Source organism: Primulina eburnea, chromosome 3 (genome assembly GCF_022965805.1).
Source record: "Primulina eburnea isolate SZY01 chromosome 3, ASM2296580v1, whole genome shotgun sequence".
In the NCBI taxonomy this organism is placed as follows: Eukaryota; Viridiplantae; Streptophyta; class Magnoliopsida; order Lamiales; family Gesneriaceae; genus Primulina; species Primulina eburnea.
Genome location: NC_133103.1, coordinates 37,118,387 through 37,139,348, shown reverse-complemented (window position 1 = coordinate 37,139,348; position 20,962 = coordinate 37,118,387). Strand labels below are relative to the sequence as shown.

The window sequence follows — 20,962 nt, the reverse complement described above, 5'->3', positions numbered from 1 at the left end:
ATGACTTATTGTTGACAGACTTGCATTTCATGTATATGCTGGACCTATTTGCACTTGCTTTTCAATGTATATTTGTTGGATAAAGAAACGTGTTATTCATATTTTCAACTATACTTAGAAGAGGTCTTGGATATTGATAGATATTTTCCGCAAGTGTCGCACAGTTATTGCACGACAATGTTTTCAATACATGTATAATTATAAGACATATTGTGAACAGAGCCATAAATAAGCAAATGTAATAATGAAAATTTACACTGCTCCGTTTCAGGTGGTCTAGGACCATACAAAAAGCAATTCGAAATCATGCTAACATTTAGAATTATTACATGGTGCTGTTAGGGAATACTAGCATCCATTAGGAGCGGAGTTATTGTTGATTAAAGACTAGCAAAGTTCAATAACTTTTTACATCCATCCTTTGGTGCAAAGGGTTATCAAACCGGAGAGTTCGGATTCCAGAGATGCTACGAACCTCTCTACATCTTTGAAACGAATTCTGTAGCCTTTTGTATATCTTGACTGGCTGAATATAATAGAATAGAATAGAATAGAACAGGACAGGACGTATACAGAAAAACCACCACAATTTTGGAGAGTTCAGAATGTGACATTAAACCCGAGTTCTTTCGCAGCAGCACCGACAAAATTAATAGGAAACCCACTTGCGATCCGGCTATGTGCTTCCCATGTCAAACATTTCTCAATATCAGATAGCCAATCGGTGTCACCTATGTTTAGGTATTGATGACAATGGTCCTTGCGGATGCCATTAACATCCACTTGTTTAATACAAGAACCAGCATTTAGAATAGCACGAAGAACTGATGTGCTAAGAGCCCGAACGTGAGCACTAGGATGAGAAACACAGCGAACTGTAGCAGGGAGGCGACACTGCATTTCACAGCCGATATTTAATATGATGTAATTTTCAAGAATCAGATGCAAGCGAAGAAGGCATTCTGAGTAGTGACTAACAGCAGAAGCACATGTGAGAGTCAATTTCTATTATGTATGTATGCATGTGAGCGTGAATTAGGGGAGAAATTGCTGAACGGGCCTAGCCGCCTAGGCAGATTTCGATTTTTAAAAAATGACATCAGATTTGTTCAATGGACTTGTTATTAGTTTTTTTAAAAAAAGGTTATAAAAAAAATTGACCCTGATCCTTTTTAAACTACATGGAATATTATCGCGAATTACATTCAGTTGGAGAATTTACATACCTTCAACAGGTTCAAAAGGCCATCAACTACCGAAGATCCTGATTCTCCCCATTCAAGCACCGGTTGAACTGCTCGGGCTGTAACTTCCAACAGCTGTTACATATTTTGAGTTGCAAGCGAGTTAATACTTGTTAAAACTCACAAGGATTCACTCGTTAAAAGCAAAACCCTGCAATTGTTTTTAAAAAAATTCAAATAAGATCAGAAGATGTTACCTCCAGCTGTGGTAATGTGCATGCTTCTCCATCGACAAGCATACCATCTGTCGCACGAAGAAGGACGTCTGATGCGCTAGCCAGAATTACCAATGATTCTGGGGCCTCATGGTTTCTCATTAGCTCAACAATCACTTTTACAATTCTCTGATTAATTCTCCACATCTTTTGGCCAAGGTCATCATCTTTTGCAATCCAAGGCTTCAATTCTCGCTCCGCCTGACAAAATAGCACACATACAGAAAAGTGATTACACCAACCAAATTACAACATTTAGGACAAAAGTATAACTGACAGCTTAATGAAGTTTTTGACCAGAAAGTAACTTGCAACTAAATATAGAAGTTCATGAATGGGAACAAGAATTTTCAAAGTAAAATTCAAGAATAACAGAATATTGACCTGAAGAACAACAGCCGCTGTAGCTTTAGCAGGGGATGCTAATACAACATTACAGAGCGCATCAACGACCTGCATAATTTTGTTGAAAACATTATAGTCCTTTAAAAGATTAGAGCCTTTCAAAGCATGCGGTTACCAAAGAATTTGTCAACTTCAGGAAAACAATGAAGAAAATCACATGCATATAAATCAAATGAGCACACATCACATGTTTACTAAATCTTAAGAGGATAACAAAATAAGATGTTAAGTTAAAATAAATATGATTTTTCTTCCTTTCTTAGTGCACAAGTTCCCAAATTTTTCGCACAGAGATTTTGCTGATCTTCCTTTCTTATAGTACACAAGTTCCCAAATTTTTCGCACAGAAATTTTGCTGAAATTGAGGAAGAACGAAACATATATTGTTTTTATTATATTTAAAATATATAATTTAAATTGAATGCTTAATTTTTGGCAGAATTTCTACAGGCACATAAAGAGCACATGTACCAGAAAAAGTTTGTTGGCAGGACAGTTCTATACCCAAATTCAAACAGAAGGTTTTAGCTCGCTAATTTTTCAATTAACAGATTTTTAGCGAGGATTTTAATAACAATAGGGGATTGAAGCCCATTCATTTCATAGGAAAGCTTTAGTTATAAATTTAAAAACTGGAGGGTTGTGGCTCAAAAACCTTTTGCAGGAGGGTTTTAGCAACTTCAAAGTAACACTGGAAACTTTTTTCAACCCACCCTACATTTAAAAATGCAAATGATGGTATCTAATCACTGGGTAAGAAATTGGAAAATCATCTAACCCAAAAGATGTTAACAAAACGAGTTCTGTCCACACTCATCTGTTTTGGCACTGATCATTAAATTGAACATTGGATTATTAGAAGAAAACTTGTTGTACGGACAACAAAATCGATCAAGCCTTTGTACACTACAGAATATTCACAATTTTTTCGTAAAATATTCACAATTTAATTATGGCTGTAGGGAGATTCATTCTTGGATGTCCACCCACATTTTATGACCGCTGACTGTATAGAACAAATCCTATGCATGATGGCCATGATTCTAACATCTAGCATTCTACGAAGCATAAAAGATCATTAGGACACGTGAAAGAATGAATCTATCATATTACCTGTCTCCATCCTTGCTGCGCAGATGTGCTTACAGCACTTGGTTGGGTTTCTGGAGATACAATCAATTTGTGCAATAGCAATGAAACAACAGAAAAACATAATTCTTGTTTTTCTGTGAGGAGAGACCTAAGAAGAACTTTTGCGTTGCAATTAAATCCTATATGCCTGTCCACTGTCAAAAAGTTGGCCAAATCTGAAGCATCCATGGGGAAAGTTGTTACTCCTTTCCCCATAATACACCTTTCCACCTCAATGGAATCAGTTACCACACAATTGAGAGAAGTCTTCGAACAATTTTCACAAGGCAATGTAGATGGATGACCAGACTGTGAGGGAAAACAGAGGGCACATGTATTAGATTTATTTCCAGTTAAACATGAAGGTATTTCCTTTGACAATGGCGCATGCAGAAGGGGTGCTTCCAATGGCTCTGCTTTATCTATAATGGATGCAACAGCTTTGCTATGAATATCAATTAGATTGAAAAGTGAAGAAGCCCTGGTGTAAATTTCATTGTCCCACTTGCATCTCATCAAGATGGAAAGAGCTCTCGTGCAAGCCTTTGATCGTCTGAACACATCAGAAACATGTGCTGCGACCATAGCAGCAGCGACTATTTCTAATGAACTGTAACTCCATGATGCTCCAATCGAAGAAGGCTTCAAAGAAAATAGTGCCTCTAGGATTGCCAATAATCGGCAAGTATGATAAACTGCTGAGTCAGCACCACTCCGTAACTCACTAGAAGTGTCATTCACTTTTGCAGGCTTGGGTGCTCTACCATTATTTAGGGAATCCAAGTGATTACCAGCTTTCGAGATGAAGGTGAAGAGCTGAAGTTCACAGGATAACGCACAAATGGCGGCAATAACATAAGAATCAAATGCTGCAACAGGCCCTTGTTTCTTACCCTGTTTACTACCCAATTCTCTCTGGTTTCTACCGGCTCCTCGTAACTCATCGCTTGCTTTTTCAGGAAAAGAATTCGGACCTTTAGGCTGCTTGCTACCATTGGACTGTGCTTCATGACTGACGCAGACTGTTAACACGACAAAAAGAAGGCGAGAGGACAGTTCTACTGATGCATATGAATCTAAGAATAGTGAGTGGACCATCGTCCGGAGCTCGGCCACAGCAAGGTTTTTGGATGCAGACCCGAAAACATGTTGATTTTTTCTTATCTGTTCTCTAGAGTGCTCAGGAGGAAATGTCCTCCGAAGAATTGCTTCAACAGTAGCAACAAATATCTTCATCAGACAGGTTTCAGATGGACTTCCACGAGGAAGATACTCGAGGACTTTAAGAAGAGGAATGTATAGGTTCCATGATAATAGAGGGGGCTGCAATGGTGTCGCAACAATAATTTCAGGAAGATCAACCACAGAGGAACTCAGAGGAATCAAACCATAAGCAGCTTCCCATATTGTGCATATTCTCCATTCGACCTCTGGACCATGTGCACAAAGCATGGATGCAATCCCTTGGGCGGTAGCTTCAATGGTAGCTTCTGCTGCAGGTATTTCCCTTTGCTGAAAACAAGTAGAAGTTGCTAGTTAAAAGGAAGGAGTCATAGTAAGAAGAGTATTCCGAGACTGGTGCAGATGCCGTACCTGCTTTCGATCCGATGAAATGTTACCACCTAAAGATTCGTGTTTTTCTGTACCATCAACTTGACTCAAGGGAGGAAAGAGTAAAGCTGGTTGAGAAAGTATACGAAAAAGCAAAGCAGCCGCAGCATCTGCAGAAATCCCGGCTCTCATAGACATTGCAATTCCTATTGCACGCAAGAAATGCAATTGCATCCAGTTTCTAGGAAGCTTCATCAATAAACGCAAACAATCAGGATTCCAAAGGGAATTTGATGCATGCATCACGTAAAAGATAGAAATATAACTAATTAACTAAAAATGTTGTTTAGCCTTGTGCCTTGACTATATTTGAGGCACAGTATGCTCCGATATTGACATAGGAATTCAAAATACAAGTGACCAATAACCATGAGAATAGGTCTCTGTAGGAAATCTGCAAAGACAACTAAAGACTAAAACGGATCACACAAATAAATTCATAATAGCAAGGAAGGTCAATGCAATGCAGTTACCAACATTATCACAATATATCATAATGCATCCACCTACAAGTATTTTAAAACTAAAATGATAACAATGTGAACAACAGTAACCATGAAATATGGTTAAAAATAAGAGGGAAAGGAATTAAGGGGTAATCATTTTACTGCAAGGGAAAATGGAAAACTCACATGCTTTCAATCATATCACGACTTTCAATGCTCTAAATTGTTTCTAATAGAATTTTTTTTATAGGAAACAAAATTATATTAATCAAAAGATATACTTACAAAAAATGGACCAGAAGTCCACACTTAATGAAGTCAAACCCTAAGTCAAATATACTCCAAATCCTATACAAATCTGAGACCAATGATTTATAATTCACACTCTTCGAACTCCAACTTCAAACCCTAAACTTAATCTCATCCCAGCAATCTTCAAGCGAGTCTTCTAAGTCATCAAAACTCTTCCTTTTCCACTCCAACCAAACAAATCGATATAAACAATGAACCACCACAACCCCAAAAATTTGACCCCTCCTCCCTCGATCCCGAAAATTGTTTCTAATAGCATTAATCAAAATGGAGCACACTTCAGCAGAGGTCAAATAGAGTGAAAATGCCCTATTTGACTCCTTTGCTTTACAATAACAAACATGTAAAGGTCCACTAAATATATCACCCTGAAAAATGAAATTCCATCCAGTCCTCGAATGTTGCGTGAGGATGCATGGGATAGTTTCAAGAAAGGATGTAAGAGATGGAAGTCTATTGCACCTGCTAGCCTGAATGCCTTTCTGTTATACCCTTTATTAACTCACATTTCACATTTTTCACCACATCCCAAACAGGCAAGATCAAAACACCCATGAAAGAAGCCCTCGGCAACCTCACAAATCAATTACCAAGAAATATAAATTACAAGAAAGAGAGCTGATATGTTTCTTTCCTTGTTCTTGAAGATAGGCATCCACATAAGAGACGGGTAAATTTAATTCAAATTTTACCAAATGAATCCAAGGACAGTGTAGACTCTATTACAACTATATAATGAACAGTTGAAACTTACTGTTATACACGATTGATGTTGAGATAATGTGGCAAAATAGATGAATTAATTGACCTTACACCTTAAAAAATAGATGTATTAAATGACTCTACATATTGAAAAAGTGCACTCAATGAAAAATTTGCCACTACATGGAAACAAGGGCGCTGACGTCATGACTTGATAATTAAAATCAAAAGTGTACAATTGATTATACACATTATAAAAAATATCTTCCATGAGACACGTGCCATGTTTTGGAAGCATCTCTAGGTAAAACAATGCAGCAGCTGAAGCTAAATGAAACTTGATCACATGTTATAACATTTGATTTCAATCTAAATATGACGAAACTATTACTAAATAATAAGGCATTTGTGATACCTATATCAGTGCTAGACATGTATTACCAGCTAAAGGTAAGGCAGTATAATTGATGCATTGACACTAAAAATAGATAACTGCATATACCAAATATACGAGGAGATTTCATCATTTCGGACAGGTCCATTTTTTAAAAAAGTCAGAGGCCGAAAACAAGAAATTTCCACAAAGAGTTGTACTGAAACTGAGAGAAGTAGCAGCAGCAAAATGGGAAAACATAAGAAACATTCAGAGTATTATGATATGCACGAGGACATCAAGCTCTGTGGAGATCAGTAACTTAAACGGTGTTGATTTCGTTTCTGTCCTAAGAGTTTATTTTGTTTCTTTTACCATAATATATTTCATCATTTGCATGTGAATATAGCTTACCCTCATGCCTGAGGCATAATCTTCCGCTGCACGAAGAAGCTCCACTAATTGCACAGCAGCATCAAGCGCATCTGGAGCCCAGGATGGCGGAGCTTCAAGCAGACCAAGAAGCAGCCTCTGTGTGGCACTTGGAGTAGCGATTGCATAATATCTAAGACAGATGAAAAAAATCAACAAAATGATGGAAAATTTATAGCTTAGGAAAAACCATGTCAAAAATCTACCGATGAAATAGGCGTGCATAGGGCTCAAGAGCTGGTAGACCAGCCACTAGATGCTCGTCCATAGGTGTTGTTGGAGGAGGAAGTAAGAGTGCAGGAACAGCTGCTGCTGTCAGGGTAGCAGTCTCGTAACGAGCTACTTCCTCGTCACATACACTAAGTATAACTCCAGCACCATTAGCAACAGCCCATCTTGGAGTTGATGGCATAAGCTGAGGATGCTTTCCAGATCCACGAGAAGCTGAGATATGATAATTAAATAATAGAATCCTCCTTGCAAAGCTAAAAATTATTCTAAGTTGTGATAGAAACTCACACATATTAGAGGAAATAAAGCTCACCGAAAAAATTAACATCACGTATCTTTGTTTCTTGAAAACTCTAGCAGTGAGTATAAGATTCCAGATTAAGGGAAAAGTTTTAAGATTTGGTGGCAACGTCCCATCATTAACAATTTTAATCAGTGTTGAAATCAGAAGATTTTCATAAAATTAGGACCTGCTGAAATGAAAACTGCCTTTTAATCAACAAAAAAAGACTAGTTACGAGGATAAACCTATCCTCAAAACTCCAATCTTCATTGGAGTTTTTAATTAATATTTATACAATTCACATCAACAAGCTTTATCCATAACTCTCACTTATGATCTCGTACTTCGACTAGATTAATTATATTTTGATGGAAAAGAAAAATTTCGTAACAGTTTGGTTCTATTTAGTTGGATTATACTGATTGCAATGTCTCCACTATTCCGCTCAAACAGTGGGCCTGATGCGGCAGTATTCAGAAAAATATTTCACTTCTTATTTTATGAAAGGAGATGGAAATTTTTAAATTAATTTTAGAATTATTATAAGGGCATGTCATATATCCACATGCATAAAATATGAAACCATTTTGAAACAAAAAAATCAGTGTTGCAAAAATTACAATTAGTTTAATCTTTCTTCCAAAAGTTTGTTTCCTTTTAAAAATAAAGAAGGCACGTGCTGGAAGGCCACATATATTAGGTACATGCTTCAACCTTCCAGCCGAGGACTAACCACAAAAGGCCTAATCAATCTCAAAAAACAGATGGAGAAGTTCCAACATGAACAAGAAGCATGAATAAGAATGTCTTGAAACAACAAACTCAGGATGCTCAATTAGATCAAGAACAATTGAACCTCTAATACATTGACAATTTATATTTCATTTTGTATTACTATGGTGCCCCTTTCATCACTCATTTTTATGCAATCTAATGCGTCTAACCATGGGAAGCAAACAAAAACAAACAACATGAAGCACCAAATCATTGTGAAAGAGGATTTTTTTGGAAATCAAGTGGAAAGTAGTGTGTCTAAGCAATTTTAAACATATTAGTCTGCAACTATCACGAATCGCGATCAAGCGGAAAGAAGTATGACTAAGTAGTTTTTGAACCTATTTAGTCTGCAAATGTATAATCAATGGTGAAAAATTTGTTGAATAACCATGTGAGTTTGTTAGATGTTAGCACCTTTGCTAAGGCACATGTTTTGAAAAATTATCATAAGTTGAGACTGTATTCATAGTTGATAAGTGTAAAAATTACACTTAATTTATATGAGAATACATTTGAATTATGTTAGTTTCGGACAGAATTATACGTGGTATTTGTTTTGCAGGAGATAAACAACTATTGGATGATTGATAGCGAATAGAGGTGCTTTTGATGCTTAACTGTTGAAGGGCTAGCAACGTAGCGCCAACAAGCAGCACCGCAGCGCTAAGGCTTGACAGGAGGGAAAGAAGAGCTGCAGTGCTACAACTCAGCGCCGCAGCGCCAGAGTTGCCAAAGCTTTAGCGCCTAGGCGCTACACAACTAGCGCCGCATTTGATGCTGAACCGTTGAAGGACTAGTGCCGCAGCGCCAAGCAAGCAGCGCTAAGGCTTGACATGAGGGAACGAAGAGTTGCAGCACTACACTCAGCGCCGCAGCGCTACACAACCAGCGCTGCAGCGCTGCATCTGGACTTTACGGGCACTTAGGCGCTGCTTGAAAAGCGCCACGACGCTAACACGTGTGAGAAAAGATAATTGGGCTTTATTTTACGGGCTCGGGAGAAGGATAAAAGGAAGAATAGGGTTTCAGAGAAGGAGGTAGCCGTTTGTGGAGAGAAAAAGACGTGTGAGAGACAAGGAGCACACGTTGGATAAGGATTTGGAATGCAAGGATTAATCTCCATGACGAAGAACGACGATTCTGAGGACAGAGACGCCACTTCGGATTTGTTATCTAGTCTTCCGCCTTTTAAATTCTTGTATTGAGATGTCTAAATCTTCAAACATGCTATGTTTTAGTTTAGATTTCGTTATGAACTAACTTTTCAATTCTAGAGTGTAGAAGAATATTTTATTTAAGATTTAGATTTGATTAAGATTTAGATTTGATAGATTAGATTTAGATTGATTTGATTTGATTTTGGTTATTTTGTTTCCTTATTTTGTGCTATTTTGTTTCCTTAGTTGATGGGATCACATCAACTATATATTTGGACTGCATATTGTTATGGGAAAAAGAAGAAAAAGCTTGTATTTCTTCATGGTATCAGAGCCGATCTTAGTACCCTAGCCATCCATAGCCGCCTCTTTCACTCTCATTCGTCCGACAGTCCTCATTCCTCATACGTCCGGCCATACTCATAACTAAATACAGCACCAATCCGAAGTCAATTCCCCAATCTCCTCCATCCCTGACTTCTCCTCTAATATTGTTACAAACCACAAACTCCATGGCCAGAATTATCTTCAATTGTCACAATCTGTGTTCATGTATATTTGCAGTAGAGGGAAGGATGGACGTCTCACGGGTGAAACCGCCGCTCCGCAGTCTACGGATCCCAAACACCGATCCTGGAAGATTGATGATCACCTTGTTATCTCTTGGCTGATAAATTCCATGACTACTGAAGTCGGAGAAAATTTCCTACTTCACAAAACAGCCAAAGACATATGGGAAGCGGCACTTGAAACATACTCAAACACAGAAAATACCTCTGAACTACTTGAGGTTGAGACGAGACTGTATAATCTTAAACAAGGTGATATGAGCGTTACTCAGTACTTTAACACTCTCACACGCTTCTGGTTGCAACTAGACCTATATGAAGTATATTCTTGGAAGTGTGTTGATGATTCTGCATTGTATAAGCAGATAGTTAAGCAGAAAAGGACAGTTCGATTTCTCCTTGGCCTAAATAGGGACCTAGATGAAGTCAGAGGGAGAGTCATGGGAATCAAGCCCTTCCTAACCTTAGAGAGGCATTTGCAGAAGTTAGGAGAGAGGAAAGTAGGAAAAGGTTGATGTTTACAGAAAGTAAACCGGGAGTGGAAGGCTCGGCTTTATTCACCCACAACTCCTTTCACACCAATAGGTCTGGCAAAGGACGGCCCTGGTGTGACCACTACAAGAAATTGGGTCATGTCAAGACTACTTGCTGGAAATTACACGGAAAACCTGTAGATTGGAAGCCATCCAATACTCGGGTAGTCCTTCACTAGAGAGCAAAATAGAGGCGTTGCAGAAAATGCTAAATCAAACATAGATCCCCGGACAATCATCTCACGCATCTGCCGAGTCGCACACAGTGCTTCTTGCACACCAAGGTAACATGTCCTATGCTCATATTGTTAAAAACAAATCATTACAGCCATGGATAATCGACTCAGGGGCCTCAGATCACATGACTAGAGACTCCAGCCTCCTAAAAAACTATCATCCGTTCACGAATAATTCTGGAGTACGAATAGCTGATGGCTCTTTATCACCTGTGGCAGGAATAGGATCAATTCAATTGACAACGGACCTTCAACTTTCTTCTGTTCTTTATGTTCCAAAATTGAATTGTAATTTCATTTCTATCAGTCGACTTATGCAGGATCTTAACTGTGTTCCAAAATTGAATTGTAATTTGATTTCTATCAGTCGACTTATGCGGGATCTTAACTGTGTGACTAAGTTTTATTCCAATCTTCGTGATTTTCAGGCAGTGGATTCGGGGAAGGTGATTGACAATGCTGAGATGCATGATGGCATGTATTTACTCAAAGGAAATAATCTCTTCAGTAGACAAGTTCACTTACCAGACCTTGGTCCTACATCTAATTCAGTCAAGTGTTTCCCAAATTCTATGTCTTTTTCTAATTTAGCGTCTGTTGAAAGCCAAGTTATGTTATGACATCTTCGCCTTGGTCATCCTAACTTTGATTATAAAGGAAAGTTGTTTCCCCATCTATTCATTAATAAAAGTTCAAGCGCTTACCAATGTGAAATTTGTCAACTTGCCGAACATAAAAGAAGTATATATCCGAGCTTACAATACAAACCTTCATCTCCATTCTCTATAGTTCATAGTGATATCTGGGGACTCGCACACATCAAGATTATTAATGGGGCTAGGTGGTTTGTTACATTCATTGATGATCACACAAGAATTACTTGGACCTTTCTCACGAAGGAAAAATCAAAAACAGAATAACCAAAATCAAATCTAAATCAATCTAAATCTAATCAAATCAAATCAAATCAATCTAAATCTAATCAAATCAAATCAAATCTAAATCTTAAATAGAATATTCTTCTACACTCCCCTTCAAGCTGGGTTGTATATATTATGCAAACCAAGCTTGGAGTTTAATACATCGAAAGTAACTCTTGGAAGTGCTTTGGTGAGAACATCAGCAATCTGCTGTCGTGTTGGAACATAACTAAGTTGAACAATTCCTTTGTCACCTTCTCTGATATGAAATGTCTATCGATCTCAATATGTTTAGTTCTGTCATGATGAACGGGATTCTTGGCTATGTTGATTGCAGCTTGATTGTCACTAAACATCTTTACTTTGTCTTGTGTCTGGACTTTGAGCTCTTTTAACAGCCTTTGAAGCCACATTCCTTCACAAATTCCTAATGCCAAGGATTTAGATTGATTTGATTAGATTAGATTTAGATTGATTTATATTTGAATTTGGTTATTCTGTTTCCTTATTTTGTGCTAATTTGTTTCCTTAGTTGATGGGATCACATCAACTACATATTTGGACTGCATATTGTTATGCGCAAAAGAAGAAAAAGTTTGTATTGTTTCATAGAGGATGACGTAGCTTCGTTGACACGATGATTTTGACTCTTGTGATCATATGATTGAATACCTGTTAGTTTAACTGCGTTTTCTAGTTCATTATCGATTTCAATTTACTGACCATAAATTGATTGTTATCTTATTAATTCTACAACTCGAGAGAGAGACTAGAATTACAGATCATTGGAGACACATCGTTAAATATTTATACTGTTCAGAAGACGTATAATTTTAGCGGAGCTTAGACAAGATCATCGTTTGAACTTATAATTTTTATTAAGAATGTTTGAATCGAAATTTGAATGATACACTTTATTCGTCACCGGAAAGAGGGAATAAAACAATTAAGTGTTCTTAACTATTAAATGAATGGAATTCATGAATATAAATTCAATCGGTAACAGTTATCGTGGAAATTAAGTGAAATCATTCATCTAAATATTTTCTCTCATTGATATTTGCTCCATTAGGTGATTCGATTAATATTTATTTTCAATTAATTTGTTTTCAGTAAATTAAACCTCTTATTGATTCTTCTAAATAATGTCGTGACTATTTTAATTACAAACACTGATATACTTTTATATATACACTCCTCATGGGAACGATACTTTACTCTCTTATATTAAAACTTGACAACCATGTGTTATCGAGCAGAAAATATGCAACAATAGTATTTGTCCAAATTTCAAACACAACATTATTTACTTCAATTTAAGGGGAGAACTCGGAAAATATATATTTCTTATTTCATTATAAGAATAGGTATTTTAACCAAATCAAAAAAATCTGTATTTTTTACATCCATACATGAAAAAGTTACACTCACCCAAAATTTACCATTTTCCACCTATTTTTGCCCATAGTCCCATCTCATCAATCAAGTATTAGTTCAAAAGTAGTCTATTCGGATTTCTTCTACATTACAGTTTGTGGAATGATAAAATTTAATTCTCAAATAACTTTAATCATTCTTCCCAATTTCATACCAACAATTTGTTTTGGTCCCCCTATCCTTTTCTTTAAGTCTGCATTCTACGTCACTCCCCACATTCTCAGGATGCCTCCAACGATGGATGTTGAATGTGCTCAAAGCATTTTAGACATCAGATCCTAATTTATTCTAGAGGCATTATGCGGCTGCATTTAACTACTGTAAGAAAATAAATCTCTTCAATTTGAGATGTAATTTAGATAAGCTTAATGAAGATAATAATAAACATTGAATATTTATGGATATCACAGCCAATATTCAAGGGAGTTAAATTATCAAGACATGGGAACAGAATACTCTAATTTTGGAAGATAAACAAAACTACCAATAAAATTATATTTAAATGCCAATGGCACTAAATCATCTGCACATTAAGCTCATGGGTGCACAGAATAATCTTGATGCCAAGAATATGCAAGGTTCTAAAATTCGCTGGCGCTCGACTCCAAACCCCTTGCGCTTAGGAAGCCGCTAGGTGGATTCCATGATATTAACATAATAAGATGAAGTTTGGTGTATTAGGACAAGCCAACAAATCACATTTCTTGATGGACTTTGGTTTAGGACCTATAAAAAATTATTTCTCATTTTTTGGGGCTTTTAATTTAAATTAAAAGGCCAAAAAACGTTTTAAAAAAGCCCAAAAAAGGGTGATTTCTCGGGCGCCTTGCCGCCTAGGCCGAATTTTAGAACAATGGGAACATGGGATCAATTTATCATGTATGTTTTCTGGAGCTCAACACATCTGTGCCACATAAGTAATATGTATAATGCTGAACAGATAAGTTAACTGACCTGTAGAAGGCGGTTTCAGTTCTCCAGCTGCATATTTTCCCATGACTCCTCCACACCTGCACACATGCCAAGAAGAGGAGGTTTAGATGCCAACCGTTTAACTCTGAATTTGTATACTATACAAGAACTGGCCGGCAAATGCTATATATCTATTACTGAACCAAAACACTGCAAATGTTGAGAGGAAAGTCGAGAAACCTCGTCAGTGTTGAAACCAAAAACTTCGGTAAGCTGGGACTGAACAAATTATTGACAACACAAATGACCTTAATGTTATAAATATATTCTTGTTGTAGATGATTATTCTATTTGCTTACACTTGAGAGTCAGTAAATATTTGTGTGTTGTAAATTCTTCCCCTATAAAAAGGTGATTGAATTCAATAAAAATTGCACTTGAGTATTGACTTCATGAATTTTTTTATTAATCTCTTTTTTCTCGTATGATTTACAACACAAGTTATAAATATTAATAATGTTTGTATTTTTTTGCAGTTTCTACAAATCCTCATGCAGCAGACAGACTTTGTTAGATACGTATAATTTCTTGCATTATCCCAAAATGTCCTATTTGAAATCATGCTTCAAACTCTTAATTTAAAAACTTATATCAGAATTTTAAAATTAACTTATGGAGTGCCACAAACCCAAGCATTGACGTCAGTCTGACCCGAAATTCTGGTATCTAGTATACCTTTGTTTTGGTCATGGATTGGGGCTCAGACCTGCCCACAGACCAGTTCTGTTAGCATGTCACATGGTTGGAGTACACATGGACCTACGTAGTACATGTGCATGTTCGCGCGCTAGGCAGTGAACCTAGGGAGTCGCACAGACTATAACCAAAAGTTGCTATGGATCTGAGGTAGCATTTGAGAGTTGGAGCGTCAAGCACGGACCTAACCACAGACCAGCAACGGGTCTGTGGAAGTGTCTATAGACGTTTTTCAAAAACTTTTTAAAAAGCTACATGTCGATAGATGCGTTATATAGACCAGTCTATGTCAGCCATAATTCAACACTTTTCATCATACAATCACAAGAAAAAAGTAACAAAAATTCAAAAGACAACCTCTGACATTTTGTCTATAAGATATAAGCTTCGAAACTTCTCACACCACCGATCCAAATACAAATTTGGGCTCCTCTATGCAAAAGCTTCATAGTGACATGAGTTTTCCTTAATTCCTTGACTTCCATATGGAAGCTAACTTATTTATGGCTTCATCATAAGCCCTTGGTTATAGCTGTGCAACTTCCTAAAAACCATTTTACACAAGATTTACAGAAGAAACAAGTGTTTTATTGTCGAGTTATGGTTTCGTTATTTACCATTTTAGTTGTTTCTTGAGTTTCCGTGAGACTTTAAAGCACAACTTAAGTATGTTTTCTGCAGTATGACTAGATAAGATAAATAGTTAGGTTGACATCACTTCTCAAGTTCTTAAAAGAGAACAAATCTTGCCGTCCTTTGAAAAATGACCTCTACTGAAGCTTGAGCTTGTGAATGTTGTTGGTAGTTGGTTGGTGTTGGTTGTTTAGAGTGAGCTGTGATCCCTTGCAACATACCAATCATTCTAGAAGTTCATTTGATACAACGTATGTTACAATAGCGTAACATACAAAACTTGTATTGGATATTATACACCTACATAAAATTACATGCTTATGTGAGGAAAGCAGGTAGGCCGAGGGCAATGGAAACCGTGTAAAACAAAGCTGTGACCTATGCAAAAAAAGGGAGGGAACTCACGACATTATGTTCTTATGTGAACTCATCGGTTGCACTTGATGGCATTAATCGTTGCATAAAATCAAAATATGTTTTGTTAAGACACACCTTTTTTATATCATTACACAATAGCATTTTACACTTGCTTTAATCCTTATTTAACCTTATATGTATTCTTTTGGATCAAGGAGTAATTGTTTCATACTATCTGTGTGCTCACCCTTCAGAGTAATTGTTACTTACTTTGTGTGTGGATTAGAGCAGGTGAGTCGAGGATCCTGCACATAGGGGGAGGAACCTCTGATGGTAGGTATGTGTGTCATTTTGCAGTCTTGGATCTTCTTTCATTCCATGTGATCTATGTCTTTGGAACATGATACTAATAACCAACGAGATACATCTCAAAATTGTATCAATGCACCTAAAAACATTTCCTAGCCTATTAGAACATTTCCTAGCCTGTTAGCAGAGCCATTCTTTCAAACATAAACGGCTGACCTAATCTTAGATACTGACCAATAATTCCAATGTCACTGGATGCATTGCATTTTGGTCAGACAAGAACTCTGCAGCAGAGATCGGAAGATGCAAGTGGTATGCTTCTTTATTGTGAAGTGTTGGTGATTGCATGGACTTAAAAATTATGCTATTGGCTGCAAAGACTAGTCACGTAGGTCCACAGTTAATAAATTTAAAATCCATAAACCTTGTGGTTCAAAACATAAAATGGAAATTAACACCCTAATATATAAAAATGAATATATGTTAGCAACTTTTTGTGTACATTGATCCCAGATGCTATAATCTAATGTCAAATCATGATAGTATAGAGTTCACCCACTTACCAGCGAAAATAATCACTTCTAATGCCAAGGGGGGCTGCAAGCAATATATCTGTTATCCAGGGAGATAATGGTCTCAGTGGTTTTCTCTCCGGATGTATGGGAGGCAGAGAATGTTCTGTTTTACTAGCTGAAGCATCGTTCCCACCGCTACTTCTATCTGCTTCATTTTCCTGACGTTCAAGCTTGAAAATGGGTCTGTTGTAGTGAGTCAAAATTCTTAATATCTCCCCACATGCAAGAGCCCACTGCTCGGAATAATCATTCTGTAATTAAAGATTTGATCAATTCAGTCAAGTGTCTTTTTGACAAATCAAATGCTCTTGTTTTTTTCTTTTTTGGAATAGGAAACAAACAAATCAAATGCTTTTGTTGACAAAACAAGTGTCAAACTTTTTTTTTTTTGGGAACAAAAACAAGTGTCGAACTGACAACATAAAAGAGGTGAAGCATGCCCCAAAAGCACTAGCCCCAAGTACAATATACATGAGCAAAGTCAAAACAAGCTTTAGATAGAGATAAGAGTCAGAATACCTCACTGTTGGGATAAAATAGGGAAATGAAGGAGGCAAACGGGGGACCGGTTCGATCATATTCCAGAGCACTATCAAGAACACATGAAATAATGGGAAGAATAACAGTATGACCATGCTCTGGATGATGAAGAACGAATGTGGCTGGAAAACAAACACAGAAGTTATCATGCAACACAATCTAGCCTGGAAGAAGTATACATCGAGACAATCACAGCCACAATTAATTGTACTAGTAGAAATAAAATGTACCCAAAACATCGTCAAAGAGTCTATTCTCCTTGGATGGATAATGACTACGGATAAGCTGCAAAACCAACATATGTTACATGTTAGAAATATGTGTATCAATATATGCATTTTTGACAGTTCACTAAACACCAAGGCAAAGGTTCTAAGTGCCGGAGAAACAACTTTCCTTGCACAATTGATCCATTGGAAACAAAATCGTACTCGTAGTCATAGGGGAAAGAAAATAGTACCTCTTCTATATCATCAGGAAATTGTTCTGATGCGAACTGGCCAAAATACTCAACATATGCAGTAGTTTGAGCCTGCAATAAGTACATATGGTGTTCAGTGATAACGAGATTTGCAATAGGCTAGCATGCATTATTTAAAGCCAAGAACATAGAAAAGAGAAGTGAGAATAACTGAATGTACTATGAACTGCTTGATCACGAAAACAGCACACTATTCCACATTTCCACTGACAGTAATAGGTGTTCACGATGCAATCTCACTCAAACCATTTGAGTATTTCTATCAATCCCCATTCTTTAGCCTAACAAAATTCTTCTCCATGAACTTCTCTGTATCTTTAAAACTCCTCTAATTTTTTATCATTCCATCGAGTATCACTTCTTAATCATTAAAAGGCACACATGAGATGGAAGGATAAAACACATTCCTGACAGAAATAACTGACAGCAAAGTTTTTCCATACTTGACTCTCTTAAATATTTTTGCAGGAGATAACTATTGTTCAAAAAAATGAAGCTGACAATTTTTTAATTCTTTTGCTGACTCTCCTTAGCTAATTCCGCAGCCACTCAGGTTTGGTAGAGCCGCGGCGATGCAAAGCTTAATCACTTATAAAGATGCAACCCTTTATAGACTGAAATGCTTAAAATTATAAGAAAATAATAATCTAGAATCCAACCATATTTATTAATTTACTTCAAGACTAACTAAATGAGCATCACATTACTCTAGAATCTAAAATAAATTTGCACCGAGACAGGGCAATAGGAAGCCTAAACTTTCTAGTCGACGGTAGCGAAAAGGCACTTTGTCCACATGACCTCAAAAAGTTTTCAACTCACATCTCAGTCACCACTTGCCTAAGAGGTAACTGGTCAATCTTTCTCCACACCATGGCAGTTGGCTGCCCTATACACAGATAAAATCTAAAAACATGAACATCCTGGTGACAAAAACCCTGGCCAAAACTCAGAAAGGAAATAGGTTGAACACACAATCATAGAGATGCAGTCCTGGCTACATCATTGTGCTTCCTGCAGTGTCTCCAAGTTCTTGGAAAAAGATATTTTGAAAGTCGGAAGGAGACAGAAGATTAGAAATTTAAAGAGATTGGTTGTTTCTGTATGATTGTTTTATTATATCAAAATATTTTCTTTTATCCTCCCAGAATGTAGTAGACACCTCATTCCCCCAGTCTAACACTGTCTGTGTATGTTTTATTCACTCAATTCTAAACCATGCTGTCAGATTTACATCAACACATATGGGGGGCACCGTGAGGAGCCATGGAGAAGAAACACAAATTTCCATCAGGATACAGAAAGAAGAAGTATGTAAATTGAAAAAGCTTCTGTATCTATTTCCTTGTGACAGAAGTTTTTCACTCAATCTCTTCAAATTATTAACTAAGGTTCTTTTAGAGGAATGCAACATAAGACAACACAAGCAACCAAATCAAATGTCCACTTAAGAAAAAAAATCACAGAAGGCCCAAATGACATAGAAGCAAAACTTTCTGTCTCCCCACCATTCTCTGGAATTTGTAGATAACCTAAATCACAAATCTGTATAGCAGACAGAAAATTAAGAAATCAATTCTGTTGCACACGTCCAGTAGAATTATAAATGTCACCTGCTATCTGAAGGCAACAGTAAGTTATGGAGAAGAATGCCTGTATTTGAACACAACAATCACAAGATATCATCAACAGGGAAATCACACCTTTCGTTGTTCTGCGTCTTGTGGTGGAGGCCAGAACAATGAGGAAAACTGCAGGCCGTCGATCCACCTCTCACTTGAAGTTGCCATAAGCTTTTACATGCAAACAAGATGGACGCACTCAGAAAAGTCATCACCCCCCATTATTTACATCTACCAATCCAGTATTAGAAGACAATAATTAAGCATTTCCTCATATCCAAATACAATGGCTACAACATCTAACACTAATATATCGCCTGTAGACTTCAAGATAAAATCAACCAAGATATTGCAACAGCCCTGAAAATATAACAGAAAATATCAGTCTTCATTCCATGAATCAATAAAAACACTTACTTTTATAGCTCCAAGTATCACACATCTAATACGAGGCACAAATGACAAGAAGTCACGATGTTAAATCTACCACTTCAAAAATATATCTATTCAACAGTTAAAAAAAAAGAAAAAAAACATGTTCAGCCAACCAAAAAAAAAGGCACAAAATACATAGCAAATCAACTCTCCTTCCAGTATATACCAGATTAAATTAAAAAAAATTAAAAAAAAAACAATCAGACCAGAAATATCACCAACCTTTACATCAATTCCTCAAGAAGTAAATTACAAAAAAACTAAACTCGGACTTTTCTCAGGCAGCGAAATAGAAAAGTTCCATAATCTTCCAAATTATCGACAAATACATAAACTTCAAAACAGCCAGCACCCTTCTCCATCCGTCAAATCTCACCAAACAGTCACTGATGATAATTAAACATGCGAACAATTAAAGCACAGCGCAAAAAGAAAAAGAAAAATCCGTACCTTGTATCAGCTTCAACGGAGAGATTAACTGTAGTTAATCAAGCAATTATCGGAATAATAGCAACAACAACAAAAAAGTTTTTAAAATCGAAAAAATGAAGATTTTTCTGGGAGGATAGATAGATTTGGGTGGAGAGAAGGATATCTTTAGCTGTACTCTCTCAAACGCATACGTGGATATGATATTTTCCTCTTGCCTAACGAGGCCATGTGGCATCCCATCACCATCATCATCACCACCATCATCATCATCATCATACCATGCCCATCATTCACATGACCTTCTTTTTTCCTATTAATAAATTACCAAATAAGAAATCCAGTTCAAATTTTCCTTTTAATAATTTTATTTTTTAAAATTAATGTGTAACAAATATTATTTTTCACTGTTCTCATTTTGTTTTATGTATATGCTTATACATCAAGTAGTATCGTGTTATTTTATTTTGGAAAACTTATAATTTTCTCTGATATGTTTGTTTTTTTGTGAAATTGAACATTTATAATATCAAATTTCAGTTTTAGTGATGTATCTTTTGATTTTTGACAAATTAAAATTTTTTTTCTTCGTGAATACTAATATAACATAACACATATCATTATCACATCAGAAAAGACTAATAACAGAAAATTATCATAAAACTAACCATTTTGTTCATGATAAAATATTCATATTGTTGTTCTAATTATCCAATTGCTTCACCTGCCAATTTTCGGGTTGTACCTGCTTGTCTTTTCGGTTTCTACCCTCGAATGAACTCTTGTTTTATTCTGATTTTATGAATTATGTGTATGTTCAGTTGTTATTGAATTAATTAAGATTAAAAATATTTAAATATATGGATAAAATTTGGTTCAAGCTCCCCTGCTTGGTATGC

At 36.5% G+C, this 20,962-nt stretch overlaps 1 protein-coding gene and 1 long non-coding RNA gene across 2 annotated transcripts; both read right to left on the bottom strand.

The window, feature by feature from the left end:
• Window positions 1-239: 239 nt before the first annotated feature.
• On the bottom strand, window positions 240-20,260 carry LOC140827561 (protein GIGANTEA-like). The gene is made up of 15 exons (XM_073190258.1): window positions 20,085-20,260; window positions 19,281-19,559; window positions 17,557-17,628; window positions 17,327-17,381; window positions 17,076-17,218; window positions 16,545-16,807; window positions 13,969-14,024; window positions 7,078-7,315; window positions 6,854-7,004; window positions 4,589-4,795; window positions 2,978-4,507; window positions 1,844-1,912; window positions 1,442-1,660; window positions 1,227-1,319; window positions 240-894 (listed from the first exon to the last, which is right to left on the bottom strand). The coding sequence occupies exons 2-15, from the start codon at window positions 19,365-19,367 to the stop codon at window positions 601-603; spliced, it is 3,477 nt and encodes a 1,158-aa protein (XP_073046359.1). The 5' UTR covers window positions 19,368-19,559; window positions 20,085-20,260; the 3' UTR covers window positions 240-600.
• On the bottom strand, window positions 5,161-6,838 carry LOC140827562 (uncharacterized). The gene is made up of 2 exons (XR_012116989.1): window positions 6,303-6,838; window positions 5,161-6,245 (listed from the first exon to the last, which is right to left on the bottom strand). It is a non-coding gene; the product is annotated as an uncharacterized lncRNA (long non-coding RNA).
• Window positions 20,261-20,962: the final 702 nt, after the last annotated feature.